Below are 20774 nucleotides of genomic sequence, written 5' to 3'. Positions count from 1 at the left end.
ATGGTCCTGGGGATGAGAGAGGGATAAATGCTGGACCATGGTAGGAGGAACCAATGGACAGCAACAGAAGAATTTACAGAAGATGAGAAAGCGGAAAAAAGAAACTGGGACCAACTTTATGGAAAAATAAGTCTCCGGACAACAAAGGTAAAAAACAGAATTTATTGACTAAAATATGTTAGCTTTGCAGATGTCTTTGTATTGTGTTCAAAAGAAAAGGAAATGCATTTCTGGTTTTATTTCTACAGTGTTGACGTACTTGCTGACCCTTGCTGTGGCTGGTGGGGAATGGGATCCCCAAGCACCACCAGCAGAGGACCTCCTCTAGAGATGGCAAGAACTCCCCTCCACCAAGCACAGCAGTCGCTGGCAGCATCCATGAGCCACTGAGGTGCCAGCATCTGTGACTCAGGGACACTAATGCTGCCTGCCAAGCTTGGCAAAAAGGACCCCCGGCCAACTGCAAAGGAAATCCTCAGCTGACAGCTTGGGGATTCTCATCAGCTGAGTATTTATATTTTATATTTACATTAGAGGCTGAGATAGAGGACAGGTGCCTATGGGAGACTTTTAGGCTCTAGTAGAAACCCGTTTACAAAGTATGTATTATTTCCAATTAATATTTCCAAATTAATAAAGTGTCTTTGCTTATTTGCCTTTAATTCAGTAGCATAATTAAATGAAATAACTATTTCTGAAGTTTTAGGGACGGGCGGGGACAGAGGGAATTCCTCGCAGGGATGGGTGGGGATGGAGGGATTCCTCATGGAGACAGATGGGATTTCTGTCTCCGCGCAACTCTCTAGGATACAGACTGGATACTAGGTGACAGACCAACATTCCCAAACAGTTCTACAAGTTAACGGCAGACATTTAGTAAAATCTGTATTACTGGGATGTACAAATGTATTTTGCCTATACGTATATCCAACTACTCATACAACATGTCAACTTGCAAGACATTCATTTCATGCAGGATATACAGTATATGTTGGGAGCAGTAGACACTCAAGCTGTAGAAAATTTGAATCTGGTCTGTTATCTAATTATGCCCTTTTCATTTTAATTTTCACATGATTATCCAAGATCATAGGAGCCTTAAATTAAGATACATTGTTAACAATTAACATTGCTGCCACACAGGTATAAGTTGATGAAAGGCACTGTGGAATAGAATTAATATTAAAGTCACTTAACACATTAACCCCTCCCTCCCTTTTACAAAAACTGTAGCGCAGTTTCTAGTGCTGGCTGCGGTAGTAACAGTGCCAATGCTCATAGAATTCCTATAAGCGTCAGAGCTGTTACCACTGCAGCCAGTGCTGAAAACCACGCTATGGTTTTGTAAAGGGGTGGGTGGGTAAGAGTATTAATAATAAATATCAGCTTATATAGACAAACACTTGCAAAATGACAGTCTTCACTGCGAGATATTATCTTGGCCTTGAATCCATTTACTTTGTCTTCTGGATTATTTATATCTTATAATATGCAGTTTGCTATCAGCACCTGTCAATAACTAATCTGAATGATTGCACTGAAACTACTAGATCCAAATCAAAGGATTTTCTCTCTGGACTGGACAGTTAACTACAAGTAACTGTATAGCTCAATACTGTACAAAATGTACATAGAACACATTTTAAATAGAACTCAGTGCCACTTATTATGAATTATGCAGCATCATAAAATGCATTAAAAATCCATGGGATATAGTTTGCTTTCTTTATTCTGCTGAAAGCACCAAAAGCCCTTGTTCTAATCCAAGTGAAGCACCAAAGGCCCTTGTTCTAATCCAAGTGAAGAGCATGATGGCAGTGAAAAAAAATGTGAATGAAGTAATAATCTAAATCATGAACTATTTATTTTCCTGCAAAAAGTGCATCATGAAGATGACAGGTTAACATTTACACACAACTGTTTTGACTGACTAAAAGATTTGGACAGTGTTTTTGCTTTTTGTACTCAATCCTTGAAACAGAATGCAATTTAAAAAGTCCTCAAATCCATCATTCAGTAGGCATTTCTTAGCCACAATAAGTCACAGACAGCTTACGCATGCTGATGGATATTTACTGTTTATCAGTTTCTCCCAACTGTTCACACCAGCATAGCTAGAAGTTATATTTTGGAGGGATTCTGAAGCATTTCCAGACAGATTAATGCTACTGATATACTGCTTCACATTGCCACAGTTAATTTCACAGGATTTATGCTTTCCCTTCCCCCATGGATATAAAGTACATAGGTCATGCTTTCTTTGCACTGCTACACTCCTTAGTAGGATGCATGTGACACTTGTTTCATTTGCCTATTCTCTGGACCACCCAGTCCTGCTGACAAAGTGGGCAACGATTGTTCTGTTTCACCCAGAGGGACATGCAGCAATTGTGGAAAGAATGATTGCATTCTCCCCAGACCACTGTAAAAGAAGAGAAAATGTGCAATAAGTTTCATTTGTCAATTTATATTACTCAGCTAAAAGTACATACAAACTTTTAAAACAAGTCAGCTTGTATCCTTCAAGTACTAAAGTGGTACAGTGATTAATATATGGAGAAAGACTAGTTTAATAAAGTAGTAAAAGGTCTCTAGTGTCAATCCATGCTGACTATTCACCACTCAATGGTGTACCATAGGTCTCCAGCATCTCCTTCCCCCCCAACACACCCCACAGAGTCCCTGTGCTTTTATCTGACATTCCCTCTGGTTGATGACTGGAGTTATTGCACCCCTCCTCCCCCAAACTTAGTCAGTATATCACTGCCACTCATCTTAGCAATGTTCCATCAGAAGCACTAAAGTATACCAGAAACAGTATAAACTATATGCAAAGTGACCTACATCCAGTGAACTAACAAAGTGGTCTATAAATCTGCATATAGTATTTTCAAAATCCCATGACACCATCACCATATTTTAATGTTCAGTTCAATGGGTAGAGTTATTTTATGCAAAATGAAATTCTTTTTTAAGGCAGTAAATGAAACTTACCAACACAATCTTCTTGTTTGTTCTCAGCTTGACATCGAAGACAGGCATCTAGAAATATATATGTATAAACACAAAATAAGCAGCCAAACCAAACTGGGAAGTTTGCAAAACAACTCTTACCCCAAGTCCTGCAATATACCTAGGGATATCCCTGACAGATGGTAATGTAAACCCAGAGAAGGAAACATTATTTTCTAAGAACCTATTCATCAACAGGTTAGGTGCTGTACACAATTCTCTCATCTTAAGCATTCCCTTTCCATTCTCAAATCTTTGCCATCTAGTGGCCAAGATGGTAAACAGCCTCTCTATATTGCCAAGTCACTGAGGGAAAGATTCTCTAACGTTCGAGGTAAAATCCAACGAACCGCTATCATGGCTGCTATTGTAATGATTTCAAAAAGCTGAGTCATTCTTTAAAACACACCTATTCAATAGTCATTCCCTAAGAGGTAAACACCACCTAGTACATGATTTTTTTTCTGGTAAGTTCTTGTTGTAATACATCCTTGATATTTCTTTTGTAATCCGCCTTGAACTGCAAGGTAATGGCGGAATAGAAATCCCTAAAGTAATGTAATGTAATGTATATCTTACAGCTTAAATATCCTGTTTTCTTTCTCTTTATGTACCGTACATCCATGCTGCTCATCTTTATTCTCCAATATGTTATGGTTATTATATACTATTTTCTTATGGCTGTAGCCATTATTATCACTGAAATTTTTCAATGTACTTATCTCTTAATGATACATGTTGCATTATGTTTACTATCTTGTAACTATAAAGTTTATTATATCCCAATAAAACTCATTGAACTTAAAAATATATTTACATTACAGAAACAATACACTTCTCCCTCCGTATTCACGGTTTCAGCATTCATGGTTTCGATTATTCACAGTTTTTAGCTTGCTGGCTCCTCCCCCCCAAATGACATCAGCTTGCAAAGAGAAATCGCTGATTCCAAGCGTTTACAGAGAAAATTGCCAATTCCCAGCACTTTGTTCACCATGTTTTGCCTCTCCTTCAGAAATAGGCCAGGTCTCCCACCATGTTATTCACAGTTTCACCATATTCATGATGGTTTTTAATAGAAAACAGCAAACAACATATAAAAGTTATTCATGGTTTTTCAGTGTTTGCGGTTCTGTTAATCCCCTATCACAGCGAATACGGAGGGAAAAGGGTATACCCAATCATTAACTAGCTAAACAGTGAAGGAAGGCATAGACTGCTACAAAAAGATCATGCCTCTCATTGTCTGGAGTGTTTTATTTCACCCCGCTGCTTGAACTAGTTTTCCTGCTCATTTAGTTTGTTAGCAGTACAGTGGTACCTTTGATTACGAGCATAATCCGTTCCAGGAGCATGCTTGTAATCCAAAATGCTCGTTTATCAAAGCGAGTTTCCCCATAGGAAATAATGGAAACTCGCTTTGATGCGTTCCCCCCCCCCCCCCCAAGAACTGGCATTGCTCCCCTCGAAGGCCCCCCTGCAATCCGGCACCCCCCCTGCGATCTGGCACCCTCCCCCACGATTGGGCACCCCCCCACACACTTTTTACCCTCATCTGGGCACCCAAAAGATCGGCCTCCTCGTTTGCTGGCATTGAGCATCTTCGGGGTGCCCAGATGAGGGTAAGAAGCGGCGGGTGGGGTGCCCAATCGTGTCGGGGGGGGATGCCGGATCGTGGCGAGGGGGGGTGCCGGATCGTGGCGGTGGGGTGCTCGTAAATCGACAAAATTGATCATCATTCTCATCCCCTCAGATAACCACGGGAAACCATCCTGTCATTCTTTAGTGTATATCTCAGCCTCAGTCCTTCTACACCAGCATCCTTCAATACAAGGCTTGAGGACCAGTGGCTGTGCCCACTCATACTCTGATGCTACTATCCTCTCTCCTTAAAGAATGGCATGGAGAAGGTTTCCTGCAGTTAGTTATCTGTGGGGACGGGACCATTGATGAATTTTGTCACCGTGTCATTCTCTAGAATAAACAACATAGACATCATCATCAGCATTTGGACCTATTTCCTAAACGGGATAATGAATTTGTCTCCCCCCCCCCCCCCACCTAGTGAATATCAGAGTCCTGCCTAAATAAAGTAGTTGGTTTTTAAAGAGGACCTTAAAATTATTACTAACATCTTCAGATAAATATTTTTCAACAGTCCCAGTGGAAATAATAAAAGCTGAAAACCATCTATACACCAAGATCCCCATCCCATTTTAATGCCAAAGACTAAAACACCCCATTAAAGGTTATTCATAGGCAAGATACTGGTGACTCTTAGTTTCAGTATAATGCAAATTTAGTCCAGATCACATATTTTATTAGAGATTAATTATCTGTTCATAAGTAAACAGTGGATTCTTCAGGATTTTAAGTCAAGCCAATTAACAGTACGGATACTGACAGCTAACAGGTGCCTTGATTAGCTATTAATTTATTTTGAAATAATTAGCAAAAAATTTCTATCGACGTCATTTACACCAGAAAGTTTGCTAACACTGCTACAGGACTAAAGTGAAGTTTCAGGAACCCTGCTGTCATGAAGCGCCATGCTGTTGACATACAGTACCATCACTTCATTGCCACAACAGTGCAGACAAACCAGAACCAATAACGTGACTCTGTTGGGCTGAATGGTTACAGTTCCTAAGTTAGCCAGAACTGGCTCTCACCAGAAAGCTGGCATGCAAAGCGAGAACCTGGAGGACCAACCTTACAGCTGGGGGTGGGGGAGGGGCTGGGTGAGAAGGCCCCGGCTCAAGTAGAGGCCAAAGCTCGGCTCCCCGGCTTCACCCAGGTGCGTTCTCACATCACAGACAAGCTCTGCTCGCCTTTCTGCTCAATGGCACCGTCCCAGGGACGGCAGAAGACGAGAGCCGCAGGCCTCGGCAGATCCCCGGACTTTCCCGGCGCCTCTTACCCATCACCTGCACCCGGCAGATGGCGCAGGTGTCGCACTCCACGTCCCAGCTCCACATGGCCACGGCGTTCCACTTCTTCAGAGAGAACATCTTGTCGACGCCCCCGGCTTTGGCGCTAGAAGAGCCAGCGTGAGACAAAAGAGGCCCCGGTTCTTCTCCCTCATCCATATCTGCCATGGCGGGCGGGGGAGCGACGGTCTACGTCACTGCAGGCGCAACCAATCAGGTGACAGGAATACGAGGCTTGCGCCATCCGCCGCTTGCCTGCAGAGGGAGACTGCGGTCGGGTCCCGGTACCCGTTAGGTGCTGAAAATCGTCTTAGATACAGCTTCACAGACAAATTTTCTGCATGTAAATAAAAAATCGTCCGTAAAAAGCGTCGTGGGTGTAGATTTGGGGTCAATGAACGTGGACGTGATTTATCAAGGCTTTTCTTTATTTTTTTTGTGGAGTCTTCCTAAGCGTCGCAATGCATAAAGAGGTGACTTGTGTAAGTCCAGCAGTGCATCATTCAAAGAGCTCTTGTAAAAGGTTTATCAGCGACAAGAACGTAATACAAATTTGGAAGGATCATTACATTTTCTGAGATGACAATACTAATTGCATATCTTAACACTACACCTTAGGGAAGCCATACACAATATGGGCAACCTGTAACCCGTTCTGAGATTTTTGGGGGGAAACAGGATAAAAACCGAAATAAATAAAAATGTAAAAAGATAGATATGTGGCTGGACGCACTATGCATTTTCCTCCTCTAAGAACAACCTGGGAAGTACAGGACTGGCCGTGTAAAAATTAGACATTCAGTGAAATTGCCTTTCTTCTGCAAGGTTCTGCATAGTCGATGGCATCCGTGGATTCAAAAGGTCAGGGATATGGGTTTCTGGCTACTTTTGAACTTGGAAATGTTCCTGTAAATAATTTTTTTCTCATGTGTACAAAATGTGTTTTCAGAATGCAAATTTTCTAAATGTTCTGAATAGAGTTGTGATTCGATTTAAAAATCTGGTTTTTAAAACATGCCAAATCAAATATATATATATTTTTTGACTAGGCAGTTTTTCCTGCTCCATTATACTGTACTTTCTACTCAGTATAAAACAGGTTTAAGGTCTGGTACTGTGAGCTGTCTTTTGTAACTATTACATAGTCCCCCCTCCCCACTTTATATTCTCATCTCTCCCACCACACCTAGTATTGTCAGAGCAGTTACAGTTCCTGCCAGGAACAATGCACCAGAGCTTCTGTAACCCTGCTGCACTGAATTTGGCCAACATGACTCTCACCCCATCCCAACAATAGCAGGTGGAGAATCCTAGGAATCTTTCACAAATGCAGTTAACATCACTTGAGCCACTAGCAGCCCTAACCTGAATGTACTGTATATTACAATAAAATAATTGCCCTATTAATTTCCCATAAGTCCAATGGCATAGTAGTAGTGCTGTAGGTGTGTGTAGGTGATCTAGGTTTGATATCCAGACCTAGATTCTTATGATTGGACTGGCAAGAGCTGCAGATGTTTTAGACAGGGCCTAAGAGTCCAAACTATTATGTAACAGTGCCACCTACAGACAAGATTCAGGGTGAATATTTCCAGGTTCAGAAGAGTCCTATCAAGGGTTATTGCAGGTATGACAGTTATAGAGGACACAGGGTGGGAAAGTAAAAATAGGAAGAGAACCTTGGGTAGAAACATAATGGTTTCTACAGTAAAATGGCCATTTAGTCCATCCATTTTGCCCATTTGTACCCATCTATCATACTGTCCTAGGCTTTACTTACTCTATGATCTTCCCCAACTAAGGTCCCTTTGTATTTGGCCCATGCATGCTTGAATCCTGTCACTGTTTTGACTTCTTTATGTTCTGCTGGGAATCTATTCTCCTTGAAGTACGCGTATTTCACATTCCCTTTCTTCAGCTTCACACAATGAACTTTTGTCCTTGAACTTTTTCACTCTATGTGCTTTCCTCTGGTATGCAAAACACACTTGTATTCTGCAGCTTTTTATTTTTTTTTTTAGGAATATTGAGTGTTGAACCAGCAACTTATGTGACTTCCAAACAAGAATTCTGCTGCAAAGTTAAAGGAGAAGCTCTCTTAGAAGAACCGTACTGGCTTCAGCCTAGTTGCTTAAATCCATCTCATTAATCCACCCCATCACATGGAACTAAGGGCACAGATCGGATCTGATCCATGAGGGATCTGATTTGATCAGTGTCCGGGGGGCTGATTCACGAATTGCCCTCATGTAAATGAGGGCGATCAGAATCACACCCCCAACCGAGCGCCCGGATCGCTCTATAGCGATCCCGACGCATGTGCAGACCATCTGCACATGCTTAAAGAGCAACCTTTGTTTTTTGTTTGTTTTTACTCTCCATGCCCGGCAGAGCACTACTTTTTTTTTCTTTGCAAGCCCGTGGTTTTAACCTGCTTTAAACCCGCGGGTTAAAACCACGGGCTTGCACTATGGGGAAGTGCAGGAGAGACTCAGGGCTTGCAGAGAAGCAGGAGAGATTCAGAGCTTGCAGTGAAGCAAGAGAGATTTGGGGCTTGCAGAGAAGCAGGAGATTGGGGCAGAGAGCAGGGCGGCAGAAGGTAGGGCAGTAGGAAGGGACCTGAGCGACTGGTCCTCAGCAGACACTTATTTTTGATTGGTCAGCCCAGTTGGTGTCCCTCTTATTTTTAGCGAATCGCTGCTTGCCTGCATCTGAATGCCGTTCCCCCTCATTTGCATGCGCGGATCGGAGGATGATCGGGGCAGATGTTAGTGAATCGGGTCAGAAGTTAATCGGTGGGCTTAGTATATCTAGCCCTTTAGGTTTGTATCATATCTTTCTTTCCTTTCTTCCTTCTAAAGCAGTGGTCTTTGCTAATTTTTGAGCAGGGGCCACTTTGGATCCAAATGAGCTGAAGGAGAGCTGTCAAGTAATTTCCTACATGGGATTGCAACGCTGCTGACCAGCGTGTGTCAGTGACATCCATTTTCACTAGCCTACATCTCTCTCAAGAGCACACTTATACCAAGCCTTACATACACCACAACTCTCTTCCAAACCTTCTCCACCCTATACCTGTGTACCATCAGTCTCTCTACTTCATATTCCTTGTAGGACACACACTCAATCTCCAACTTGTAATAAAACCAAAACTATGTATTGATAACTACTTTTTTTTTCTTCTAATAAAAGATGTAACACAGTACTAGAATAAAAATCTTCACATAACATGCAATACAGCTAACAAAAAAGAACTACAAAATAATCAATACTTGCAAACATTCCTGCTCCAATTAATGAAGTGCAAAGCACATCAACAATCAAAATACCAAAAGCTTTTCTCTTTTACAGTTGTGCTCATAGGTTTACATATCTCTCTCTCTCTCTCCACTATCTCCTAGAGCAAGCATTTCTCTCCCCTAACCCTCTCCCCAGAGCATCTCTCTCCCCTATAACCCCCTCCCTTAATCAAGCATCCCTCTCTCTCTCTCTCATATCCCCCTTCCCCACGCATTTCTCTTCCCCCCATATCTCCTCCCCCAAGCATATCTCTCTCCACTAACCTCCTCCCCCAAGTATATTTATTTATTTAAAATATTTATTAACTGCCTAAAACCTAGATGGCTTACAATAAATATAACCATAATCAAATAAAACAGTAAACAAAAACATTTAAAATAATCATCCCCTTACTCCATTAGATTCTCAATATCTTTCTCTTCACTAATCCCCCCCTCCCATTCCTGAGCATCTCCCTCCTATATCCCCATCCCCTGATCAAGCATTCCTTTCTCCCCCATCCCCAGGCATATTTCTCTCTCTCCACTATTCCCCCTCCCCAGAGCAAGCATCTCTCTCTGGATAAAAGCTTGGTGCTGTCATACAAAATATGTAATGTTTACCTCTTTTTAAAAGTAATTTTTATGTGGGTAAATGAGACTTTTGAAAATTGTCCCCTTCAAAAGCAAGACTGCTCTGAGCCAAATCAGGCCATGTAATCCAGAGTCCCTCCTCAGCTCCCTCCAGCAGGAAATTTTCATGATTTACAAGGGAAAGGGAAAGGTTTGGGAGTTTAGCTCACACCTTTACTCAGTAGTTCAATGCAGGTTAAATTCAGGTATAGTAGGTATTTACAATTAGTTTGTACATGAGGCAACAGTGGGGTAAGAGACTTCCCCAAGATCACATTAACAAGGGCCAGCAGTGTGATCTGAACCCCTTATCTTAGCCCATTCCTTAAAGATTCCAAGAGAAGGCATGGGCATTAGGAGTCACCTTCACCACATGAACATGCCTGTTGTGTCCTCTGGCACAGAGCTCTTCATTAAAGTGCCTCAATCAAATCCTACCTAAACCTCTCCTCTATGAGGCTGTTTTTAATCTTAAAACTATTTCCTCTTGGTCATACATTTATTTTTTCTATCAGGTTCTATAAAAATGAACTGCCCAAAACCTTTCTTACCTGTATGTTTGATCCGGATTATAATCTTTGCACAGCAGGTACTATCTCTTTTATGTGCTTGTACATCTTGTAGTACTATAGAAATATATATATTTAATAGCTTAGTCTCAATCCCTCCTCCAAATGAATGTTAATGTGTCAGTGTATGTATATATGTAACCTGCTAAATACTACATGCAAACATTCACTATCTTCCGTCAAAATGATCTCCAACTATCAGCCACACTGGTATGGTTAAGCAATTCCTTATAGTCGCTTCTGAAAAAGAAAAAAAAGACCAAACATAATTACCAGAATGTACCTAAAGTATCGGTTATAGTTACACTACAGACATCCTTGTTTAAAAATTAGATTTCTCTATCAGTGGTGTAGTGAGGGTGAGCAGCTCCCCTCTCCTTCCCCCTACCACACTTATGCCCCCTTTCCCCATACCTTTTTAACTTTAGTGCCAGCAGCCACCAACTGATTACCTGCATTGGCTTCAGCGCTCTCTCTGAGGTGACTTCCGAGGTGTGGGTCCCGGAAGTGACGTCAGAAAGAGCACCGAAGCAGACGTAGGCAGTAAGTTGGTGGCTGCTCACACCGAAGCTGAAAAGATATGGGGGAAGGGAAGGGGCAAGTGAGTGGCAGGGAAAGGAGTGGGAAGGGGAGGATTGCCGGTGCAACAAGGAAGATGGCGCTTAGGGTGGACCACCCCCCCACTTACCATGCCACTGTTCTCTATAGAGCAGTATTTCTTTACAAGTTAAGGCTGATTTACCCCACCCCACCCCACCCATATTTATTGCACATTCTCTCTGCTAACTGTTGCTAGCACCTTACTCCTGACCTTCTCTCTATTCACATGCCAGTTTTAGCCTGAGTGATGTCCTCCTGAGTAGGAGGACAAATAATGGCAAGGGGGGGGGGCAGGTATTCACCTAGAGCAGGGGTGTCAAAGTCGATCCTCGAGGGCCGCAATCCAGTCGGGTTTTCAAGATTTCCCCAATGAATATGCATGAGATCTATGTGCATGCACTGCTTTCAATGCATATTCATTGGGGACATTCTGAAAACCCGACTGGATTGCGGCCCTCGAGGACCGACTTCAACACCTGTGACCTAGAGATATAAAAGGTTGATAAAATGGATCCCAGAGCATCACAGTAGTACTGCATCAAAGTTTTAGTGATGCTCCTGTATGGTTGAATCTAAAGCTGGCCCTAAATACTCACTTGTTTAAGAAGGCATTTGCTGATAATTTGTACTCATAAGCATGTAGTTCCCTTGTTTAACTAAGATTAATTTTATAAAATAACTCTCAAGTGAAAATCTGAGTTTAATTTACTGGTGTGCACTGTGTTCCATTCATGTAGAATTCCTATATTCAGCCCACTGCGGTTTAGCAAAGGCTGATATAAGGCTATTGAAATGAATAAAATACAAGCCATATTCAAAGGCCCCTCCTTCAAGATTTTTATAAACAACAATCATGATCAGTCATGAACAACCCCTCCAAGGATAATTCTATAAAACTGCATAATTGGACATCAAGGCAGTATCCAAACACCTTTAAGCAGGTAAGTGGCTTATTTGAAAACCGATCACTCTTCCAGTAGGTAAAAAGGCACACTGACTGACAGGATCTACTGTTTTGCTTTGACTGCACTTGCTCCTCATTAGAGAATGACACGGTGAAAAAATTGGTCCCCGTCACCGCCCCGTCCCCGTCTCACCATCCTCTGCACCGCCCCGTCACCGCCATTCCCTTCACCGCCCCGTCACCGCCACTGCCACCCCATTCACCGCCCCGTCACCGCCACTGCAACCCCATTCACCACCCCGTCACCGTCACCGCTGCATACATAAAAGCCTCAAACGGGTACGATTTTATATACTTTTCTAATATCTCCCCTATGTATCTGCCATTGCCCCCCCCTGTGTCCATATACCATCCCCATGGCATGTCCCCTTTTTGTCTCTGTCCCTATGCCCCATGCACATAATTTCCCCTCTTTCTGTTACCTTCCTGTGTCCAGATTTCCCCTATCTTCCTCTTCCATACCAGTGTGTCTCTTCTTTTCAACCCCATCTAGCTTTTTTCCCTCTTTCTTCCCCCCCCCTGCTTCTAGCATCTGGCTCACCTGCCTGTCCTTCCCTTTCTTTCCTGCTGTGGGTTTTTCTTTCCGTTTTCATCACCTTGGCCCAGAATCCTTTTCCCTTTCACTCCCTCCTTACAGTCTGAGCCAGGAACACGGGTGATCGCACGGTCCTCGCAGCCCCCACCCGCCTGCCCAATCGATCCTAGTGTTTAGCCAGCTCTCTCCCTTCTCCTCACCTTAATTTGCAGGCTTTCTTTTTCAGCGACCTGCACGCTTTCCCAAAGAGCCGCACACGCGCGGCTGCTCAGTGTTCAATCTTCTGCTCTGCTGCAACTTCCTGTTTCCGGTTGCGTCAGAGCAGAAGATCGAAACTGAGCAGCAGCGGCTCTTTGATAGCGTGCGGGTCGTCGAAAAAGAAAATCTACAAACTAAGGTGAGGAGAAGGGAGAGAGCTGGCTAAACACTAGAATCGATTGGGCAGGCGGGTGTGAGCTGCGGGGACCGCGCGATCCTTCATGCCTCACTGCGGGGACAAGACCCATTCACCGCCCCGCGGGCGGTGAATGGCCTTGTCCCCGTCGCCGCAGCGACTGCTAGTTTTCTTCCCCGTTTTCGGCGGTGACCCGCGGCTAAAATGCGGTGGCCGCGGGTAAACCGCCACCGTGTCATTCTCTACTCCTCATTGCCTGAAACCAGACATCTTAGGCAACTGTCTGGTTTTCCTAATGATTAAGCCAGCCCTGAATTTAAGCTACTTAGTGAAAATGAGACACTTTTGTCTCCCCCATTCCGTTTGTGATAGAAATAAGACTTCTAGGTCATATGTGCTTTCATTTATAAGATTATTCTCCCTCTTAATTTCTGGTCAGAGACAGTAACCAGGCGATTTTCAGCCTGCGCCGGGCAGTGTGCTGTCCTCCTGACGCTGGCTCTCAACCCAGATATTCAGTGCCATGCTTTTTCTGGTGATAAGCATTAAATATCTGAGTTGTGTTGGTTGGCTCTAACTTAACAGGCTAAGCGAATATTTGGCGCTGGCCACTTGTTAAAAGTGCTATTTATGTAGTCCAATTTACCCGCTAAACTTAGCCGTCCAGTACTGAATATTCACAATACAACCCTTGAACATTCAGTCGCTAACTGAATATTCAAGAGACGTAACCAACTATCTCTTGCTGACTATTATACATTAACTAGCTAAATGCCATTTAACTGGCCAGGAGCCGTTCCTGGCCGGTTAAATAGCACTGAATATCAGGGGGTAGATGTTTAGGTCAAGCTTTGCATCCTTATTTATGACATCAATGTTTAGGTCAAGCTCTGCATCCTTATTTATGACATCACTGCTTAGTGACATCAGGAACAGTAAAATCAAACCCTAAAGACATGTAAGGCTGGTCTTAACCTCTAACAATGTTTTACTATCTCTTTCCATTTGGATGTTTGTAAAATATCTTATCATACACACAAGCAGTAACTTCAGATAGTAAAATGCATGCCTGCATTGCAATCAGTGGTGTAGCTAGGGAAGGAGGCATTTGGGATGGTGGCACTGGGCATCACCGCACTGTGCACCCCTTGCACTCTTCCCTGTCTTGGGCACCACCCCACATACCTCTTCCCCATCGTGCACCCCAACTCTCGCGTACCTCTTTAAAATCTTTGGCGGCAGTGAGCAGTATCTCCTAGCTACTGCTCAAGCCAAACTCAGCTCTCCCTATGACATCACTTCCTGGTCCCATGACCAGGAAGTGATGTCAGAAGGAGAGCTGAGACTGACACAGGCAGCAACTAGGAGATGCTGTTTGCTGCCACTGAAGATTTTGAAGAGATGGGTGTGCGGCAAAGTGCCAGTGCCCCAGTCCAAGACAATGCCCGGGGTGGTTCGCCTCCTCTTCGCTATGTCACTGATTGCAGTATAGCTTCTTGCCCACACACAGTTTGCTTATTGCATAAGAGCCTTTGAATTAACCTTTTTCTTTTTGATTGACTTCAGCTTCTTGCTGTTCTTCAAAATAGAAGTGAATGCATCTAGGGAAATTTGTGCTGTTACTTTTATCTCTAAATCTGACAGCTTGCCTGTGGAGAGGAACAAGAAAGAACATTGGTCTCTTTCAGTAATACAAGTTTGGTAACCATTCTTGTTTCTGTCTTTTTTGTATTTTCTCCTTTCCTTCAGCTATAATTTTTGTTCTTGCTGCATCTTCTTTGATGGCTTGGAGTTACCTTTAGGTTAAGGTGAGCAGAGTAATTGCTTGGGGCACCAATGGGAGCCCTGAGTGTGTTTGTTTACAAACTGGGAGTGTTGCACAGGCCCTGCCCCCAAACCAACATGCCCCAGGTGTGCACATAGCAGGAGTATTGTATGGTCTCCCAACAACCTAACCTGTCCTGAGTGTCCATGCCCACACTTTCTCTATCCTGCACTGATGCACTGGCCTATTAGATTTAATCCTAAAATGACAGTCTGCTCTCCCCTATTCTCCTCCAGTCTGATTCAGTTCCGAGCCCCTCCCTCTGGATGGTCCTCCAATTCTTTTCCCCCTCATTTGTCACTCCCCTCAGCCAATCTCTTGAGAATAATGGCAGCATCAGCATGAGAGATTATCACAGGTCAGGCTGAACCTTTGGCCCCTAATTCACAGGTACTAAAGTGTTCCCAGCCTATAGTGCAGGGAAGTAAGGCATGTGATCATGGAGTTGCAGGTTAACTCAGTCTCCACACATGCTGTCTTGTGATAATAGCTCTAGCACCAAAGTGGAAGCTCTACGGCTGGGGTGTTGCAAGAAAGGGAAAAATCCATACAGCAGCCGAAGGAAGGGGTGAGAAAAAGAAACTGCTGTGGATACAGGACCGCTGTGCTCAGTGCTGCACTCATGGCCCATGATACACTTGGAATCAAATGCAGCTCGTGCACTCTGTGTGATTGTGTATAAAAACAAACCCCCTGATATTCATTTAGCAGGAATCATTTTTTCTACATGCTGATTACTGCCAGCTAAAATAGGCCAAGATATTCAGTGCCAGGCCATATCTGGGCACCAGCACTGAAAATGTGGGTCTGCAGTGATACTCTTAAGTTACATGGGTATGGCTGATACTCAATGCAGTACTGCATACCTAATTGGACACAGTTAAAATTGGTTAGGCACGAATACCTAAATAACATACGTCCCACATTACTTCCGGGACTGGCCCGATTCCAACCTGGCATTGCCTAGACAGTGCACCATGAAATGTGCAGTATATTACCTAATGCATAATTGGGAAAAAGTTTTAGGCTATCGTTGTATAGCTGAAGAGTATTTTTTGATTTGAGTTTGTTTTATATTTTTTGCAGTTTACCCCTGAAGAAGCCGTTTTTCAGCGAAACCGGGATCCCTGTTGGGCATGATAGTTTACCATACAATTTTAAAGGTTTCACTGAAGATAGTCAGCACCGGAGAACAACATCGCCATGGAGCTAGAGAGAGGAGCTACGGTTTTGAGTCAATACAAAAAAAGTTTGGAATTTGGAAAGAATCTTACTTTGTTTATGACAAGACTTAGACTTAACAAAATTGTTATTGTTGGATATATGGGGAGAAGTGCAATGATTGGAAATGGTGCTGTTTCACTGAGTTGAAAAAAAAAGCACATAGAGCTACAGAGTAGCCATTTTCTGAGCACTATTATAATTAATTTCTTGATATTTATAGTTGTTCAATTAGTAATACAATTTAAATCTGTATGAAGATTATTTAGGAATAAAAAATTTCAGGAGCGAGTGACTGCCCAGACAGTATCAAGGTCACTGAAGCTGATACTCAGCAGCAATGGCCAGTCAACTACCGATGAACACTGGTGGCTGGCTAGCTGTGTGTAGTTTAAGTGGGTAGGAGCCTCTTCTGCCCATTTAAGCTGTGCTTAATATTGACCCCCCCCCCCCAACTCCACCCACCCCAAAAAACAACAAACAAAAAAATTCACTGAGCTAAGCAGTTCTCTGCCAATCTCTATTAATAGATAATACAATTCTTTTGTAATTTGGTTGAGCATTATACATTCCAGATTTTCCTGTGAACATATCACCTTTTTTTCTCTCCACCAGTGCTTCCAAGATATCATTTGCAGGCAGTTCTCCTATACAGTTATGATCCAGATCTAGCTCAGCCAAGTGATTTGAATATCTGATCAGGCTGCATGAAAAAAAAGGAAGACAAGGGGTTGATATCATCACTCCATTTCAGTTTTTGGAAATTTTAGTCTTTACAGACTGGCCTAAAACTCAAATTCTCCTGTGTGTTTCTAATGACTTACTAACTTAACAACTGGGTGAACTCCAGGACTCCAGCTTCTCCTTCATTACCTCGTCCATCAATGCCATTATCAGCCAGATGTAATTTGGCTAACCAGGGACCTGCTACAGGAGCTTCTCTCTTTTTTTTCTTTTTTCCTATCAACCAAATAAAAAATTTAAGAGTATATATTTTTTTTTGTTTTTTGTAAAGGTAAGGTAAAAGTAGTCCCTTCTGTGCAGATACCAAATTGTGAACAACTCATAGGCAGCAGAACACTTTTTTGTTTGGGGGGGAAGCTCCGCCTTGACCTCACCCAATCTCTGCCCCTTATCTGCCTAATCTCTGCCCCCAGATCCCACCCCTATAATAGTACTAATTGTAATACAATATTTTCCATTCAATTTTCATATATACCATACATACAATATAATCTTATTAACAACACATAATAGTTAACCACAAAATTAAACTACACAAAGCACACTGTATGCTTCTAAACATTAATTCCTACCAGAACACAGATAACCCCTAAGCAAATATGGGACCACAAACTAAAAGTACTAATATATAAAAATGAAACCCTAAGATGCAAGACTGCATACAATGCAACACCACAGAAACAGTGACACGTCCCCTAATACTGTGCAAAATATGAAGACAGTCGATGTAAGTAGTAGTAGTAGTAAATTTGAAAAAAACTGATACAAAACAATCATCACTTTACAAATTAACAAATAGAAATAAAACAAATAATGAGAAATAAGATAATACCATTTTATTGGACTAATCCATTTTTCAATTAGCTTTTAGAGGCCAAATCTTTCTTCAGGACAGTACAGTATACTGCTGTTATGGTATCCTGTCCTGACCTGAGGAAAGGGATTTAGTCCCCCCAAAACTGCCTTATTTCCATTTCCTATTTATAAATTTTTATCAATACAGTTACAATACGACTTGATTCTACAAAAAGCAACAAAAAATTTTTTTTCTACCTTTTGTCGTTTCTGCTTTAATCATCTTCTCTTCGCTCTTCTTTCTATGCAGCGTTTATCCTCTCTCCCTTCCATGCAACATCTGCCCTCTCTCTTTGTCCCTTCCACCCAGCCTCTGCCCTCTCTCTCTACCCTATCTACTGTCCACCCTCTCTGCCCCTTCCATCCACTGTCCGCCTTCTCTGCCCTTTCCATCCAGTGTCCGCCCTCTCTCTCTTCCATACGGCATCTTCCCTCTTTCTATGTCCCTTCAATAAACTGTACATCCTGTGCCCCTTCTCTCCTTTGTATGATTCATTTCACCCCCCCCCCTCATTTTTCTGTCTCCACCCCCTCCCCTATGCTCTGGCATCTCTCCTCCTTTCCTTCCTTCCCACTCCACCCTATGGTCTGGCATCTCTATCTTCTTCCCTCCTCCCATGCCCTGGCATCTCTCTCCTCTCCTATCTCTCCCTCCATGCTCTGGTACCTCCTCTCCTTTCTTTCCCTCTGGTCTTGCATTTGTCTCCTTAGTTTTCCTTCCTTCCCCCAAGCTCTTGAATTTCTCTCCTCTCCTTCCTTTCTCTCCTTCCACTCTTTCCCCTGGTCTGGCATCTGTCTCCTTCCCTCCCCCCATGTCCTGGCATCCCTCCCTCCCCCTCCATGGTCTGGTATCTCCTTTCTTTTCCCTCCCTCCCATGGACTTGGCATCTCTCGTTCCACTCCTCTCCATTCCATGGTCTTCCTTCTCCCTCTTTCCCTCTCTCTTCCCAATTGGGTGCTGCAGCAGCAGTCCCCCACGGTCTCACACAGCCGTCAGCAGCATTTCTCTCCCGCCCACTACCCCACCACCCCTGGTCTCACACAGCCGTCGGCAGCACAGCATTCACAACTCGCTGCTCCTGCTTGTTCAGGCCTTCCTTGCTGCCGAGTCCCACCTACTTTCTGTTTCTGCGAAGGCAGGACCCAGCAGCGAGGAAGGCCCGAAGCAAGCAGGAGCAGCGAGTTGAACGCCTCCCTCCCTGTCCTATCTCCCATCGACGATGCCCTAGCCCGAAACAAGCAGGAGCAGCGAGTTGAACTCCTCCATGCGTTCTGCTGACACCACCTCCCTGCTCTCATCTGCTGACACCATCCTAGCCAGCATGCGACTTCGCCCATGCTCCGGGGCTCTAACACTGTGCTTGCCGGCTTCACTTCTCCTCCCTCCCCCCTCATGACGTAACTTCCAGTTTCATCGGAGAAGGGTCGGGAAGCCGGCAAGCACAACATTAGAGCCCCAGAGCATAGGCGAAGTCGCATGCAGGCTTCGGCGGGAGATAGGGCAGCTACCCTGTTTGTTCCCTCCTAATGCCAGGCAAATTTTGGGGAGGCCACGGCACCTGTGCCCCCCCCCCCCCATGCCTACGGAACAACTTACAGGGACTGCCACTTGTATGATAGCTTCTTGGCCAACTATTTTGATTAAATGAAAAACTGATGACATGCAGGGTTAAAGAAAATGTGATTTTAAGTTCTGATTTTGAATTGGTCTTCTTTCTGCTTCTGCATACACGTTAAGTTGTAGTGAATAACAAATCAGTTTGCTCAGGTTGTTTCTCCATTTATCATCCCCCCTTCTCCCACACACTTATCAGAATTGGTAACCTTTATGGGCCTGGTATTGGATAAATCTAACTACGGCAATTTCTCCTGAGGGTTAGGGATGCAGGTGGCCTTCTGATTTTGTCTGCATCATTTCAAATGCACATCCAGCCCTGCACCACAAGTATTTTCAGAATTAATGAGATAGCTTTGTTTGTCTTTTTGTATCACAAGATCAGCAGAGCCATCACCACAAGCTTTGCTCTTGATGCCAGCATGTTGTGATGAGTAGCATATGCCAGCTGGAAGAGATATCTGTGCTACTCTGTGGTATGTATAACAGTGGTTGACAGTCTATGCTTTAAACCCAAGCTTGGCTTCATGAGCACATATTCCCATTTCTCTAAAGTTTCAGAAATATCTGCTGCATTCTCATCCGCCACCGATGCTAATTGCTGTACTGCCAGAAATACAGAAAAACAGGATTGCTAGGGTGGCTACCATATGCAGTCCTAGAATGTGAATCTTAAGACTACACTCCATCCCTGCTGCCATTTCTACCACCACCCTTCTCTTTATATTGATTGTAAAGCAGGAGAAGGTGATGGAGCCAATCCTAGGCCCAGTGACTACATCTATCAGTAAGCCAAACCTAAATCAACACACTCTCACTAGCCTCCCATGATAGGCCTACTTTCCAATTAGAAAGCCCATGTACAAGGGAACAAGTTTGCTCTTATGGTCTTATGCACCAATGCAGAAACCCCCAAAAGTATTTTAAAAAGATAAGAAAAGTGTCCCAGAGGTTTTTGCCTGTTATTGGAGGAGAAAAAAAATGCCATAACCCAAGGGCCTGGCTTCTCTTCCAGGAAGGCAGAAGAGGAGATGCATTGCAGGAGGCATCCGTCAGAGGTTACATATGCCAACCCCCCTCCCCCCCAAAAAAAAAAAGTAGGATTAATGGCAGCCATGATTTTGCATAAGCAGCTAGCACAGAAGACTTAAAAATAATGCAACACATCCGTTATGATGACTGAAAATATTTAGAAAGATTAAATAATCCAGAAAAGTGCCCAAGGAGTCTCATGACCATCACACCAGTAAATGAAAATGACATATATATGCATATAATCGCTGGTCCACAGAGAACAACTATTTTATAAAGTTTAATTAATAGTATCCAGTACTTAGCTTGCAATGTCTGGATGATCACTGAAGTTTGTTTTACTCGATCATAAGGGAAGCTACTTGTTAGTTTTGATTAATTGTCCATAATGAACTTTTTATGTTAGTTTTAATTAATTGTTCATTACCTTCCCATAAGGAACTTTTTATAAATCACTGAAGTTTTATAAAAGTTTTCTGTGCTTATAAATCACTTCTGTGTTTTCTGGTTTTCTGTGTTTATAAATCACTGAAGTTTGTTTTACTTGATCATAAGGGAGGCTACGTG

At 43.2% G+C, this 20774-nt stretch overlaps 1 protein-coding gene across 9 annotated transcripts in view; it reads right to left on the bottom strand.

The window, feature by feature from the left end:
- Positions 1 to 1842: 1842 nt before the first annotated feature.
- The window catches only part of RNF7 (ring finger protein 7), a 79552-nt gene continuing 60620 nt past the window's right edge, over positions 1843 to 20774 (bottom strand). For 5 of the 9 annotated variants that reach the window (XM_033958881.1, XM_033958883.1, XM_033958882.1 and 2 more), the window contains 6 exons: positions 16786 to 16921; positions 16558 to 16664; positions 14458 to 14564; positions 10405 to 10662; positions 2995 to 3042; positions 2335 to 2422 (listed from right to left, as the gene is read on the bottom strand). In XM_033958881.1, the coding sequence (XP_033814772.1) occupies positions 10651 to 10662; positions 14458 to 14564; positions 16558 to 16664; positions 16786 to 16921 (362 nt within the window). In that variant the 3' untranslated portion in view covers positions 2335 to 2422; positions 2995 to 3042; positions 10405 to 10650. Of the gene's footprint in view, positions 2423 to 2994; positions 3043 to 5932; positions 6307 to 10404; positions 10663 to 14457; positions 14565 to 16556; positions 16665 to 16785; positions 16922 to 20774 lie in introns of those variants that run through there. The other 4 variants (XM_033958888.1, XM_033958890.1, XM_033958885.1 and 1 more) reach the window with 4 other exon arrangements.

The sequence above is a fragment of the Geotrypetes seraphini genome, chromosome 9 (genome assembly GCF_902459505.1).
Source record: "Geotrypetes seraphini chromosome 9, aGeoSer1.1, whole genome shotgun sequence".
Taxonomy (NCBI): domain Eukaryota; kingdom Metazoa; phylum Chordata; class Amphibia; order Gymnophiona; family Dermophiidae; genus Geotrypetes; species Geotrypetes seraphini.
The sequence above is the reverse complement of the archived record's forward strand: the minus strand, read 5'-3'. Positions and strand labels throughout refer to the sequence as shown.